This window comes from Pelobates fuscus, chromosome 2 (genome assembly GCF_036172605.1).
Source record: "Pelobates fuscus isolate aPelFus1 chromosome 2, aPelFus1.pri, whole genome shotgun sequence".
In the NCBI taxonomy this organism is placed as follows: domain Eukaryota; kingdom Metazoa; phylum Chordata; class Amphibia; order Anura; family Pelobatidae; genus Pelobates; species Pelobates fuscus.
Genome location: NC_086318.1, coordinates 273,092,841 through 273,106,374, shown reverse-complemented (window position 1 = coordinate 273,106,374; position 13,534 = coordinate 273,092,841). Strand labels below are relative to the sequence as shown.

General features: G+C 42.0%; 1 protein-coding gene and 1 pseudogene across 1 annotated transcript in view; one reads left to right on the top strand and one right to left on the bottom strand.

The window, feature by feature from the left end:
* Positions 1–213: 213 nt before the first annotated feature.
* On the top strand, positions 214–2,020 carry LOC134586293 (general transcription factor II-I repeat domain-containing protein 2-like; annotated as a pseudogene).
* Positions 2,021–8,988: 6,968 nt separating this feature from the next.
* PCNX2 (pecanex 2) overlaps positions 8,989–13,534 on the bottom strand; it is a 3,673,975-nt gene continuing 3,669,429 nt past the window's right edge. The window contains exon 36 of the mRNA XM_063443387.1: positions 8,989–9,232. Coding sequence (XP_063299457.1) covers positions 9,128–9,232 — 105 coding nt within the window. The 3' untranslated portion in view covers positions 8,989–9,127. The remainder of the gene's footprint in view (positions 9,233–13,534) is intronic.

Genomic DNA, 13,534 nt, shown 5'->3' with positions numbered 1-13,534 from the left:
CTGTGATGTGACAGATCCAACGTCTGCCTGAACCCTTCTCTCCTGTACTGTGAGTACATATGATGTATGTGGGGGGGAGGGGGAGTGCTTATTGGGGGGGTCTGCTTATTATTCTGCTTAAAAGTCTGAGCGGTAAACTTTGGATATACTGACCACTTCCGTGTCACTTTACAGTGGTATAGGGACCATAAACTACAATCAAATAACCCAAAAATGTCCAAGAAAAGAAAAGTTGATGCAGAGGGAAGGCAATTTCAGGAGAGATGGGAAAGTGAATACATGTTTGTGATTAATGGAGACAAGCCGGTATGTCTTATTTGCTATGAGGCAGTGGCAGTGATGAAGGAATACCATTTACGCCGGCACTTTGAGACCAAACATGGAGCCAAATTTGCTAACCTTAGCCACCAGGAAAAGCAACAAAAGGTCCAAGAATTAAAAGATAGCCTGCATTCTCAACGGAATACTTTTGCAAAAATGACAGCAAAAAATGATGCAGCAGTGAAAGCCAGCTATCTTGTGACTGAAGAAATTGCGCGAGCTTCAAAGTGCTTTTTAGAAGGTGCATTTGTAAAGCAGTGTATGCTGAAGGTATGTGAACAGGTGTGCCCTGAGCAGAGACAGGCTTTTAACAATGTCAGCTTGTCAAGAAACACCATCACAGACTGAGTCAGGGACCTAGCCTGTAATCTTAAAACAAATGTGGCTGAAGAGGCATGCAGTTATCTGGCATTTTCATTAGCTGTTGATGAAAGCACTGACAATACTGATACAGCTCATCTAGCTATTTTTGTAGGAGGTGTGAAGGAAGACTTGTCTGTCAGTGAGGAGCTCTTGGATGTGGTCGCCATGTATGGGACAACAACTGGGAGGGACATCTTCAATGCAGTGGAGGAATCCGTAAATAAAATGAAATTACCTTGGGAAAAGTTGGTGGGACTTGCTACTGATGGCGCTCCAGCAATGTGTGGAGAGAGAAATGGCTTGGTTGGACTGTTAAAAGAGAAAATGAAAAAAAGTAATTGCCACACGCCGCTGATAACTTATAACTGCATTATCCACCAAGAAGCTCTGTGTGGCAAGGTTCTGCAACTGGATAACAATGTCCACAGTCACGAAAACAGTGAATTTTCTGCGTGCACGGGGTCTGAATAATCGTCAGTTCCAACAATTTTTGAAGGAAGTGGGCATGGAACATACAGATGTGCCATACCATACAGAAGTAAGGTGGCTGAGTAGGAGCACCGTTCAAGAGATTTTTTGAGCTTTTGGAAGAAGTTACTCTTTTTATGCAAAGTAAAGGGAAGCCCTTGTCAGAACTGTCAGATCCAAACTGGCTGTGTGATTTTGCCATGTTGTGTGACATAACAGAGCATCTCGCCCAACTGAATCTGAGGCTGCAGGGCCGCAAACAAGTCATAACCTCAATGTATGAGGCAATAACAGCTTTCCAGGAGAAACTGTGCCTATGGAAGTCACAGCTTGAAAAAGACAGTCTTGCCCACTTTCCTATCTGCCAGAGCATCTCAACCTCATTCCCAGGTACTTTTTCATGTGCTCGATTGGGTACCAAAGTGAATCGGCTGATTTATGAATTCAATCGACGCTTTTCTGACTTTAAAGAACAAAACCTAACCTTTACCAGCTTTGCCAATCCCTTCAACATCGATGTTCACAGTGCACCACATAACCTTCAAATGGAATTAATAGAACTTCAGTGCAACAGCAGCCTGAAAGCGAAGTTCCAGGATGCGACAGTCGACGACTTTTACCATCTCCTCCCCCCTGCTTTGATGCCACAGTTCCGACTTCAAGCTGCACGTGTTCTGTCCATGTTTGGGAGAACCTATGTGAACAGATGTTTTCAGTCATGAATCTGAGCAAGACCAAGCTCAGATCATGCATCACTGATGATAACCTCCATGCTGTTTTGCGGATTGCTACAGCACAAGACCCAACGCCAGACATCGATGGACTGACCTCAGGAAAACGATGTCAGCCATCTAGTCAGAAAAGTTAAAAAAAGTTAATGCCTTGTGTTTGCCATATGTGTAATAAACAGTGTTTGGCAATATTTGTATTTAAAAAAAAAATAAAAAAAAAATTACTGTCTGTTACCAAAAATCATTTTTCAATAAATTGTACAATAATTGTACATTTGAATATCTACTTGCCATTATTCTGACTATGTTTCTGCTTTCAGAGCTAGTTATTACTTACATTATTACAAAAAACAGTAATAATTGAATGCAGTGACAATAATTTATGATAATAAAGAGTGGACACATAGTCCTACAGATACAACCGGCCCTTTGAGGGTGACCAAACTGCTGATGCGGCCCCCGATGAATTTGAGTTTGACACCCCTGATCTATCATATATAAACAAAAATGGGGTTTGAAGCAATACAGAATAATACTGGACAGAGAAAGTAGGGGATAACCCTTACTAATAAATGTTAAACAAGGAAAGACAAAACTGTCCAGTGACCTCTAAAGTGTTATAAATTAACTTTTAATATTTTAGAAAAGTAAAAAGGGTCTAGAGAAATATCTAGCTCTAAATTTGTAGCACTATATCAACCAAAAAGGAAGGGGAGGGAAAACCTATAGGGTACAGAAAAAGTATATACAGAAAGAATAGTAAAAGACTAGTATTGTCTCAACTAAAAGGGTAGCTCTGAGCAGTAAGGTTTGGCTGGATAACCTGCTGCAATGAGTACTCTGCCTGCTGAGATCGCTAATGAGAAACAGTCTGTAACTGTTTCACTGAAACACTGTTGTCATGGAAACAACGTGTCTATTTCGTCTGTATACTAAACTTTAGTAGCAGTTTGATATGGATAGCAATAGCAGGAACAGGTTTAGTAAAGAGAGTCAGGATAACCAGGATTATACAATTTAGCCGAGCCAAAACATAATTGCCCAGACGTACAAGTAACTTGTCTATCCCAGTTGTGATATTAATGAGTTAGGGCACCCTATCCCCAATAAACCAAGAAGTTAAAATTGGGACAATAGGGAATGGAATGGAATGATACCCAGTGGGTTGTAGTGAAATCAGATCTAGAGGACAAAATGTGAAAACATTATTATTCATAACATGGATAAAGATATGGTAGTGCCAGGAAAGAGCCAAATTACATTATTTATGAATGAAGGGGGTGTAATTGTATTCTTCATTCAGACCAGAAGGTGTCAGTTTCTTAAATTTAAGAATCCACTGTGACTTTTTGGAGTAGAAGTCTATTTAGATTCCCTTTTCTTGGGTTCGGAAGAGGTTTTTCTATTGCTTGGAATTTCAGACAGTCAACATGTCCATTGTGGAAATTCTGAACATGTCTAGCAATAGGAGTAATCGTGTTTTTGATGGAGCCAATGTGTTGTAATATTCTGCGTCTGAATTCTTGAAAGGTCTTGTCGATATATTGCATCCCACAGTCACGTATGATGTAAGTGGTGCTGCAATTAATAAAGGCATTAGTATGGACATTCATTTTAGAACAGTTTGAGCGGATTTGGATGGAAGAATATACTTGCAGGCCTTGCAGTGACCACACCTAAAGGTCCCTTTGGTGTGTGTGTAAGTCAATTGGGAGAAGCTGGTGGAGATGCCAAGTGGCTGTGTACCAGCATGTCCTGCAATTTTCTTGCTCCTCGCCGGGCTGTTAGTTCCGGATGCTCAGGTAGCGTGTTCTGTAATATTGGGTTGTGGTATAGTATGGGCCAATTTTTTGATAGTATGTTGGACATAGTGCTCCATCCACTACCAAAGGTGACTATGCATCTTGGAGTGGAGTTAGGGGTCTTGGTGCATGTGGATCTGAGACTTGTAAGTCTGTCTGTAGCAGACCGTTTCGCCCACAAGAGGATAAAACCCAGTTAAGGCGATATCCCCCTTTTCAGATACACAGGCAGCTACTGCAAGCACCAATCTCCCGAACTGGAAACACACGAACAATGGAATAGCTGAACAAGAAAAGCATACGAACAGCTTACACTCCTGGCAGTCAGCATACACTCCAATTGCCCCCAAGAACGAGACAACACTTCGGTTTGAGGGTTAAGCAGAATCTGAGGCTGGCACTCCCAGCCTGGTTTTTATTACAGTTGTGGAGAATACAGGACCGCCCACAGGGAGGGACAAAACAACCAATAGCATAATGGTTACAACCCCCAGGTTCCCTCCCATCAGATAACCAGTTAACATAATTATTACAGCCAGGAAAAATACAGTTTTTATACCTGTGCTATAACTTTAAAACCATACATCCAATCTTCATAACAATTACATATTTGGAATCAGCACACTTTAAACATAAACACTTCAAAAAATCAGACAAATCCCTCCAGTGGATCAAAAGTTAAGTGGAAGTCCTTTATGACCGACCGCAAGCACAATCTCCTGCCCAAAACAGTTCCATAGATTTGGGCTGTGCGGTCGGTCAATTTCATGCAGAAAAACGACTAAGTCCCATCTTCGAACGGGACTTAGTCTCTGGAGCTGATAAACGAAGTGTAGGAGAAGGTAAGGGTCAGCGGTGTTCGGTAAAATGTGTAGCCGATTTCAGTTCCATGAATTTGGCTAAACATACCGCTGACCTCGTTCGAATGAACAAAGATGGCCGCCGCCACGTGTTCGTTTGTCGAATGGTGGCCACTTCGACTACTTCGGCACTTCGGCTGCATCCGAAGTGCCAATTTAAAGCTGCAGCACTGTTCCAAATTATTTAAAGGGACAGTCTTATAAAATCCAATCTGCTAAAAGAGTCTTTAACAGGTAATACCTTCCAGGGGCCATAGTCTTAAAGGGTATTGTTACCCAAAGTCTCAATATGGCCCCAGACAGTTCTTAAAGGGCCAGCAGCAGCCCAATATAGATCCATTAGCCCTAATAACCCAGGGGCCATAGTCAGCAGGTAGGAGGCGGACAAACAGGCTTCTCCAGGGCACAGTGGCGAGGTTGGTTCCGCCACACTGTCCATTTGGCTTGCACGCTGAAACGCCTTTTTGAGGACCCTATTGGCCCAGTGACTTAAAGCAGGTTGTTAATAGTTGGCATTCTTGATAGAAGTATCTGGTGCAAAGATACTGGCTGTATGGAATAGAGGCCCTCAAACTATAGGGATGATGGCTGCTCCAATGAAAAGAGGTTGCTTTTCTATATAAGTGAGTTTGTATAGTGCCATCCTCATGAAGTATAATTCGAAGGTCTAGGAAGATTAATTCTTGTACATCAATCACAGAAGTCAGTTCTAAATTGATGTCATTGTTATTGAGGACGTTGACAAATTGCTCAAAGATTGGTACCGAGCCTGTCCAAATGAGCAGCATGTCAGCAATATATCTGTACCACTTATGTATATACCCTTTATACAAGTTGTACTGGGATGAGTTGATGACATGCTGCTCCCACCAACCCAGGAATAAATTCGCGTATGTAGGTGCACAAGCTGTGCCCATAGCATTGCCAGTGAGTTGAAGATAGTAACTGCCATTGAAGATAAAATAGTTATGGGTCAAAATAAATTTTTATAAGTTAAGTATAAAGTTTTTCTTAAGATGATCATACACAGATTGATCCAAGAAGAATTCACATGCTTGAATTCCTTTATCGTGTGGTATGTTGGAATAGAAGGATACCACATTGAGACTGGCCAGCAGGGAGTAAGGAGGGACCTGTAATCCCTCAAGGGTCAATAAGGTTGACTTCATGTCTTGTAGGTATGATGGTAATGTTATGACCATAGGTCATAGAATTTTATCGATGAACCTACTAGTTATTCCCTGACACTATGGGTCTACCAGGTGGATCTTGTGGATTCTTGTGTATCTTTGGTAGACAATAGAACGTAGCTATGGTGGAATTTTTGTGAGGTAATAAATATTTGTATTCTAGAGAGGTAATAGTCTGTAATGATATGGCTCCTGTCAGGATGTTGTCCAATTCCTTAAAGTCAACCGTAGGGTCCCTGGGCAGAATTTCATAGCAGTCTCGGTCATCTAAGTGTGACATACACATTTTAATGTACTTATCGGGATTGAGAAGTACAATATTGCCACCTTTGTTGGCAGGTTTCATAATGGTGTTTGTGGATTGTCTTAGTTCTTTTAAGCCGTTATACTCCATTAGGGTTAAATTGTTAGGAGGTATGGGTATAGTAGATTTTTCAAGTTCACTAGTTGACATCTGGAAAAATAGATCTACGTGAGGTAGCTCCTTGAAGTTGGGGGTAAACCAACTTCCTGGTTTAAAGTCAGTCAATCGTTTGTTGGGGTTTTGTTCCTCTAAGAGGTCTGTTAAATGTTGTGCCAGATGGAAGTCCTCAACGGACAGTCCCAGGTCATTAGCAGATTGGGTATATTTTTTTGTATGAATATTAAGGGCTAATTTTCTACCAAATAGGTTGATATTAGTCCAATCAAAGGTGTTACATTGTGCTGTTGGTACAAATGAGAGACCCTAAGTAGAGATATATGTCTAGATAGTAGTGTAAAATCTGAGAGGTTAGTGATTCCGTTGGGAGTTAGTTCTTTGTGCGATTCTGCTGTTTGTATGCCCATCTGTCCCAGTCCCGTAGTCTCCCCCTCTGATGATGGTGGGGGCCCTGTTCCAATAAAGGAGCTGATTGGGGTAAAGCGGAGGGATTGTTAGTGTCTACGGGAATGGGTATGTCAAGAAAGGATATCTTGTCAGACTCATTTAGAATACTTCTTTGGGCTGTTGGATTAGCAGAGGGTGCTCTGTTTCTGCCTATACTGGTATTCCTAGAACGACCCCTTTGTTGCTTTTTGGAACTACTATCTGTATCAGACCAGGAGATTTCTCCTGAGGTTGAGTTGTTGTAATTACTATTGTGGCGTCTTCTGTTTTTTTGTTTTCTCCTAAAGATTTGTCCTTCTTTAAAGTCATGAAAGTCTCTTTGAAATTGTGTATGTTTAACATTTAGATTATATTTAAAATTATCAATTCTTTTTTTTTTTATTTTGTTTCCATGTGTGGGTACAGACTCTGTTTTGAACTCCTTGATTTGGCTTATTTCATTGGTTAGTTTTTGGTTAATCTCATCAAAGTTAGAAGTTTCCAGCTTGATGAGAAAAGCCATTAAACGGAAGGAGCAATCAGGTAAAATTGAATTCCATTCATTCAATTGGTCTTCCGTCTGTACCGGCGTAAACCTCAAGGGACCAGTTTTTGTTGGATACATTGCTTTAAACGTTAATTCCCCAAAACAATGAATTTGCTGTTGGTATGATTTTTGAATGTTAAAAAAAGCCTGATTAATATCATTATTGGTACTGTTGATTTGAGACAATGGATTAATAGAAAACACATTGGTAATTTCTTCCTGGCCCTAAATAGTTTATCTAAAAGGTCAGTCATTGGGAGCTGGCACTCTTTGAATTCGAAAATGAATAAAGCTTCAGAGAACAATGGGTATTAAATCCCTGGGGATGATAAACAAAAACGGGGTTTGAAGCAATACAGAATAATACTGGACAGAGAAAGTAGGGGATAACCCTTAGGAATAAATGTTAAACAAGGAAAGACAAAACTGTCCAGTGACCTATATAGTGGTAAAAATTAACAGATTTATCCTTCTAGTTGAGACAATACTAGTATTTTACTATTCTTTCTGTATATACTTTCTACCCTATATGTTTTTCCTCCCCTTCCTTTTTGGTTGATGTAGTGCTTCATATTTAGAGCTAGACCGTTTTTACTTTTTGAAAATATTAAAAGTTAATTTTTAACACTATAGAGGTCACTGGACAGTTTTGTCTTTTCTTGTTTAACATATATCATATATAAATTAATAACTGATGTGAAATGAAAGTCTTGTTTCTCCTGAAAAACATTATATATAATAAGTGTGGGTACACATAATATAAAAGAGGTAAATAAGTTGAACAGACATATATAGCTCAAATTCTATGTTTTGTTTTGGTCAGAACTTGTACAATTGCATCTGTCCTTAAGGGGTTAAAGTCATCTACATACACAGTCCACATTTTGTTTAGCAGTGAATATAATTAGAACATAGCAAAATAATAATTTAATTATACATTATAAAATCACAATGCAAATTGTTGCATATGAATGAGATATTTTAACCATACGATATCAATAACAAAATAAAATGTAGGTACTTCATGCTCATAAATTGGAAAATTACTACATATGCATATTATTCAGTGTGGGCATTTTTCCTTGTGAGCTTAATTCTGTATGGGCTTCTTTCCATGTGGGCATTTTTCTTGTGGGCAATTTTCCGGGTGGACATTTTTCTTATGGGCATTTATGAGTTTTTTTTCTGTGTGCAATTTTCTTGTGGGCAATTTTCATGTGCACTTTTTTTCTGGTCACTGTTTGCAAAAGTCTAGTACTGATCAGTAATGGTAGTCCTGCTACTATAATAGTTCCAATAAATTTAAAATGAATATTAATTGATTGATTAATCCTAATTGATCTTTGAGGCCTCCTCAGTTCCAAACTGTTGTCTGAAGTTTAGTTGCTTTCAAAACCAATACTACCATTGAGATTGTATGAAAAAATAATACAACTAACATGCTTTCAATAAAGGCACACTCTAAGCACCATAATAATTGGTTATTGTTCAAATTTGAGAGAAGATACAACTTGGCTGGGGATGACTAGGTTCTGCCTCCTCCTGTAAGGGACTTCTTTTATCTCCACTGAGCTAAATCTTGCCATGCAAGACCAGGTAATCAGCTACTACTGCAGCTAACTCGTTAAAGGAGCTTCTCATTTCGGCAGTGGGAACCTAGCAAAGGGGAATAAAACACTAATACAATTATTTGCCATTTTTTCTGTTATGATTTTGCTGAAAGCATCATGCAACTTTAATGCAACAGAAATGCTCTGATACCTACCTAACTATATCAATGCACCTTACCTACACTAACCCATAGCTTGCCTAAGCTAATGACTAGTACTGTCACATTGTTAATTTTCAAAATCACTAGGGACTGGATCCCAAAGTTAACCTCGGTTATCCCAAGAGTAAGATATCAGGCAGCAAAGGAACAGTCAGATATAGACTTTCATGTCTTGGAAGCAGGACAAATGACAATATAAATTCAGCATTCCAATATCCATTCTGAAGTTATGAATCCACTCCAGGAGTTTCTCCTGCAGAATCTGCATGTTCTCGATCTGTCATTTGACCAGCATTGGTATCGTCACTGTTCTCACTATTTTCAATGACTCTCTGAAACAGAGAACAATATTAAGGAAGAAAGAGAAATATAAAAAAAAATAATCAATGGATCATACATTTATAACATTTTAAAACTAATGAAGAGGCGTTAGATAGGTATGCAATACTCTGGAACATTTTAATGACAAGGTTAAAATTTGTCTATAATGTTAAATTTGAACAAATAATAGTGCGGACTAAAATATTCTTAGTTGCTCTCCCATTAGGATCCCTTGTTTGCCTGTGTTACATTTTTCGAAAATTGATCTAATGAAATAGTTAAATGTACTTTAGATACTGTAAAAATACCCTGAACACCAAACCAACTTTAGCAAAATTAGGCAGTTTTGTGTATAGATCATGTCTCTATAATGTCACTGCTAAATTCTTTGACTTTTACTCCTTAACCTGTTCACGCCATTACGGCATGCTATGCCGTCCCGGCGTTAATGGGCTTAAAAGCCTTCACTGTGGCATATCACGCCGCGGCATTAAAGCCCACCCACGTTTCCCCGATCCCTCCCAAACTGCAGATCACGGTGGGGGGACCTGCCTGGCAACCCAGGCAGGTCCCCTGTGGCCAATCCGTAGTGATCTGCAGTTTGTGATTGCAGTGACAGCCAGGGTCATCTTTAAGGAGGGGCAAACGGGGCAGCTGCCCTGGGTCCAGTTACTCATGGGGGCCCCAAAGCAGCTGCCCCGTGGGCCCCGCCGCCTGCAATAAATTATTTTTATATAAAAATATTTCCCTACCTAATGGGCCCACGGTGCTAGTATTGCGGCTGCACCGGGGCCCTCCCACTAAGGGGGCCCAACGGGTGGCCCATACCCTTAGGGCCACCCAGTGAGCATGTTCCAGCAGGGGTCCGGTCGGCGCTGTGGCCCTTTAACAGCGCGACCGGGCCCTTGCTTAACGGCTGCATGGGAGGAAGTGACGTCCGCGAATCACTTCCTCCCACCTCACAGACATCGGGCCGCGCAGGAGGCTGCTGAGCCAGCATCCAGTGAGGAGGGGGAGCAAGGAGAGCCAGACCCCCAACTCCCAACTGTGGTCCACAGGGAAGGAAGTCTCTTTCAAAGGTAGGAAACTGAAGAGTGTCTCTGTGTGTGTGTGTGTGTGTGTCAGTATGTCTGTGTGTGTGTGTGTGTGTGTGTGTCAGTATGTCTGTGTGTGTGTCAGTATGTATGTGTGTGTGTCAGTATGTCTGTGTGTGTGTGTGTGTGTCAGTATGTCTGTGTGTCAGTATGTGTCTGTGTGTCAGTATGTCTGTCTGTGTGTCAGTATGTCTGTGTGTGTGTGTGTGTGTGTGTCAGTATGTCTGTGTGTCAGTATGTGTCTGTGTGTCAGTATGTCTGTCTGTGTGTCAGTATGTCTGTGTGTGTGTCAGTATGTATGTCTGTGTGTGTCAGTATGTCTGTGTGTGTGTCAGTATGTATGTCTGTATGCATGTGTCAGTCAGTATATGTCTGGGTGTCAGTTTGTATGTCTGTATGTATGTCGGTGTGCCATTCAGTATGTCTGTGTAGGTGTCAGTATGTATGTCTGTCACAGTGTCTGTGTGTGTGTGTTTCAGTGTGTATCTGTATGTTGTCAGTATGTATGTATCTGTGTGTCTGTATGTTGTCATTGTGTGTGTCTGTGTATCTGTATGTTGTCAGTGTGTCTGCATGTGTGCCAGGTTGTGTGTGTGTGTCAGTGTGTGTAAATGTGTCTGTATAGCTGCATCTGTATGATTGTGTATATATGTGTATCTGCAAGTGTTTCTGTGTGTGTATGTGTATCACAGTGTGTGTGTTTGTGACCGTGCATGTGTATTTGTGCATACATCTCAGCATTCAACACTACACGCAAATACACACCTGCATTCAAACTTCAACACTACATATAAACACACCTCTTTTTTTTAAACAACACAATTATATATAAACCAGTGTATTCATAAACCAACACTACACATAAATGCATACTTGCATGTACATGCCATCTCCACATACAAACACACCCCTACCTTCACACAAACATACTCCATACAAAAACATGCTTACACTCAAACACACAAATACTGCTCAGTGCTAAATACAACCCTGCATGCATGGGAAAATGGTAGCGCCCCAGCTGTCAAAGCATTGTTGGAGTTGCATGACAGATGGGGATCTACCTTTTGCCCCCTCTTGCCCAAAATAATTCATGCACCAGAGCCCTCTCTACTTTACGTCTGCCTCTGCATTGGGGGGCATGATTTCATGCCAGGGAGGGGGCGACAGGGTTTTAGGGGCCCCAAGCAAATGTTTGCCCAGGGTCCAATCAATATTAAAGACGGCCCTGGTGACAGCCAGTCACTGCGATCACTGTTACAATGTGTCAGCCAATGATTTTAAATCACTGGCTGACACATTGTTTCTGCCCCTCTCCTCACCTCACTTCGATCTGAGAGAGAGAGGCATAGAGATTGTTGCTGGAGAACCCTTGTTACAGCTAGGAGTGATAGAGCACTCCGATAGCCCTTGGGCCTCCCCAGTAGTGCTAGTGCCGAAACGGGATGGAACTACGCGTTTCTGCGTAGACTACCGTAGGCTCAACGACAAAACCACCTCAGATGCTTACCCGATTCCCGGATAGACGAGCTCCTAGATGGCCAGAGGCCAGTACCTCACCACAATAGATCTGTGCAAAGGGTACTGGCAAATTCCACTAGCCGAGGACACCATTCCGAAGTCGGCGTTTGTCACCCCGTTTGGCTTGTACCATTTTAAAGTCATGCCATTCGGGATGAAAAATGCCCCGGCTACCTTCCAGAGGATGGTGGATTGGCTACTGGATGGGTTTCAGGAGTACGCTTGTGCTTATTTAGAAGATATCACCATTTTAAGCTGCTCCTGGCCTGAACATCTGACCCATATAGGAGCCGTACTAGACCGAATTAGGGAAGCAGGATTGACCCTCAAGCCCAGCAAATGCCACATAGGGATGGCCGAGGTCCAGTACTTAGGACACCGAGTAGGAAGCGGTCAACAGAAGCCCGAGCCTGCCAAGATAGAGACTGTCGACAAATGGCCAACCCCCCGCACCAAGACACAGGTTTTAGCCTTTCTAGGTACCACAGGGTACTATCGTAAATTTGTGCCTAACTACAGCGCCCTGCTCAAACCCCTCACTGACCTAACCCGCAAGAACCTTCCTAAGATAGTAACCTGGGCCCCAGAGTGTGAACAGGCATTTCAACAGCTCAAACCAGCACTTGTTAACTCTCCTGTACTTTCTGCTCCCGATCCAACTAAACGATTTCTCATTCATACAGACGCTTCTATGTATGGATTGGGAGCAGTACTGAGCCAAGTCGGAGCGGATGGCGGTGAGCACCCAGTGGCTTATCTAAGCAGGAAACTTTTACCCCGGGAAGTGAGCTACGCTGCCATTGAAAAGGAGTGCCTGGCTGTGGTGTGGGCCCTCAAAAAGTTACAGCCCTATTTATATGGACAATCTTTTTCTTTACTCACGGATCACAAACCGTTGGTGTGGCTAAACAGGGTGTCAGGAGACAATGCCAGGCTGCTGCGCTGGAGTTTGGCGCTGTAGCCTTTTGACTTTACCATCCACTACCGCCCTGGGAAGCAGAACGGCAACGCCGATGGGTTATCCAGACAAACAGACATTGACAAATGATCCATGAGTACTCCTCCGGACATCCCCAAGCCGATCCGTTGGGATCAGACTGTGTATGCCGGCTTGGTTCTGGGGGAGCATTGTGGCAAACACAGCCACTATATATTGTCCTTTATGTATAAACCCTGTTATTGCATGTGTATACCCCCTTAAAAGAACCAAGCGTATGTATATTATGTATATATGCTGACAGCATGAAAACCACCAGCATTCATGTAATCGTTTCACGAACGGTGAATTTCAACACCATTCGTGAAACGAACAAACTACCGAATGGAGACCACACACAGGAGGTAATTAAGAGGATTCAGGGTGGCCGTCGTTCGACTACCGACCACGCGGAGGTCGGCCATCTTGGATCCTTTGTTAGCCCAGCGGTATTTGGTCATCGAGCGCCTGGAACTAAAATCGGCTACTCGGCGGCACGAATACCTCTGGACTTCCAAGCTGTTCGGGAGCCCCGGTCCTTCGGTAATGTGTTTCTATAGAGTCATTCGGTAGTAACTTAGAAATAATGTGCATTTCGTGCGGCGTTCGCTTATTTAAGCTGGGATCTGAGCAGCACTTTCACGAAATGTGCGCTCAGACCCCAACTATCTACCGAACGTCCATTCATTTAAATCTAACGAATATTGTGTAAGTTATGTATT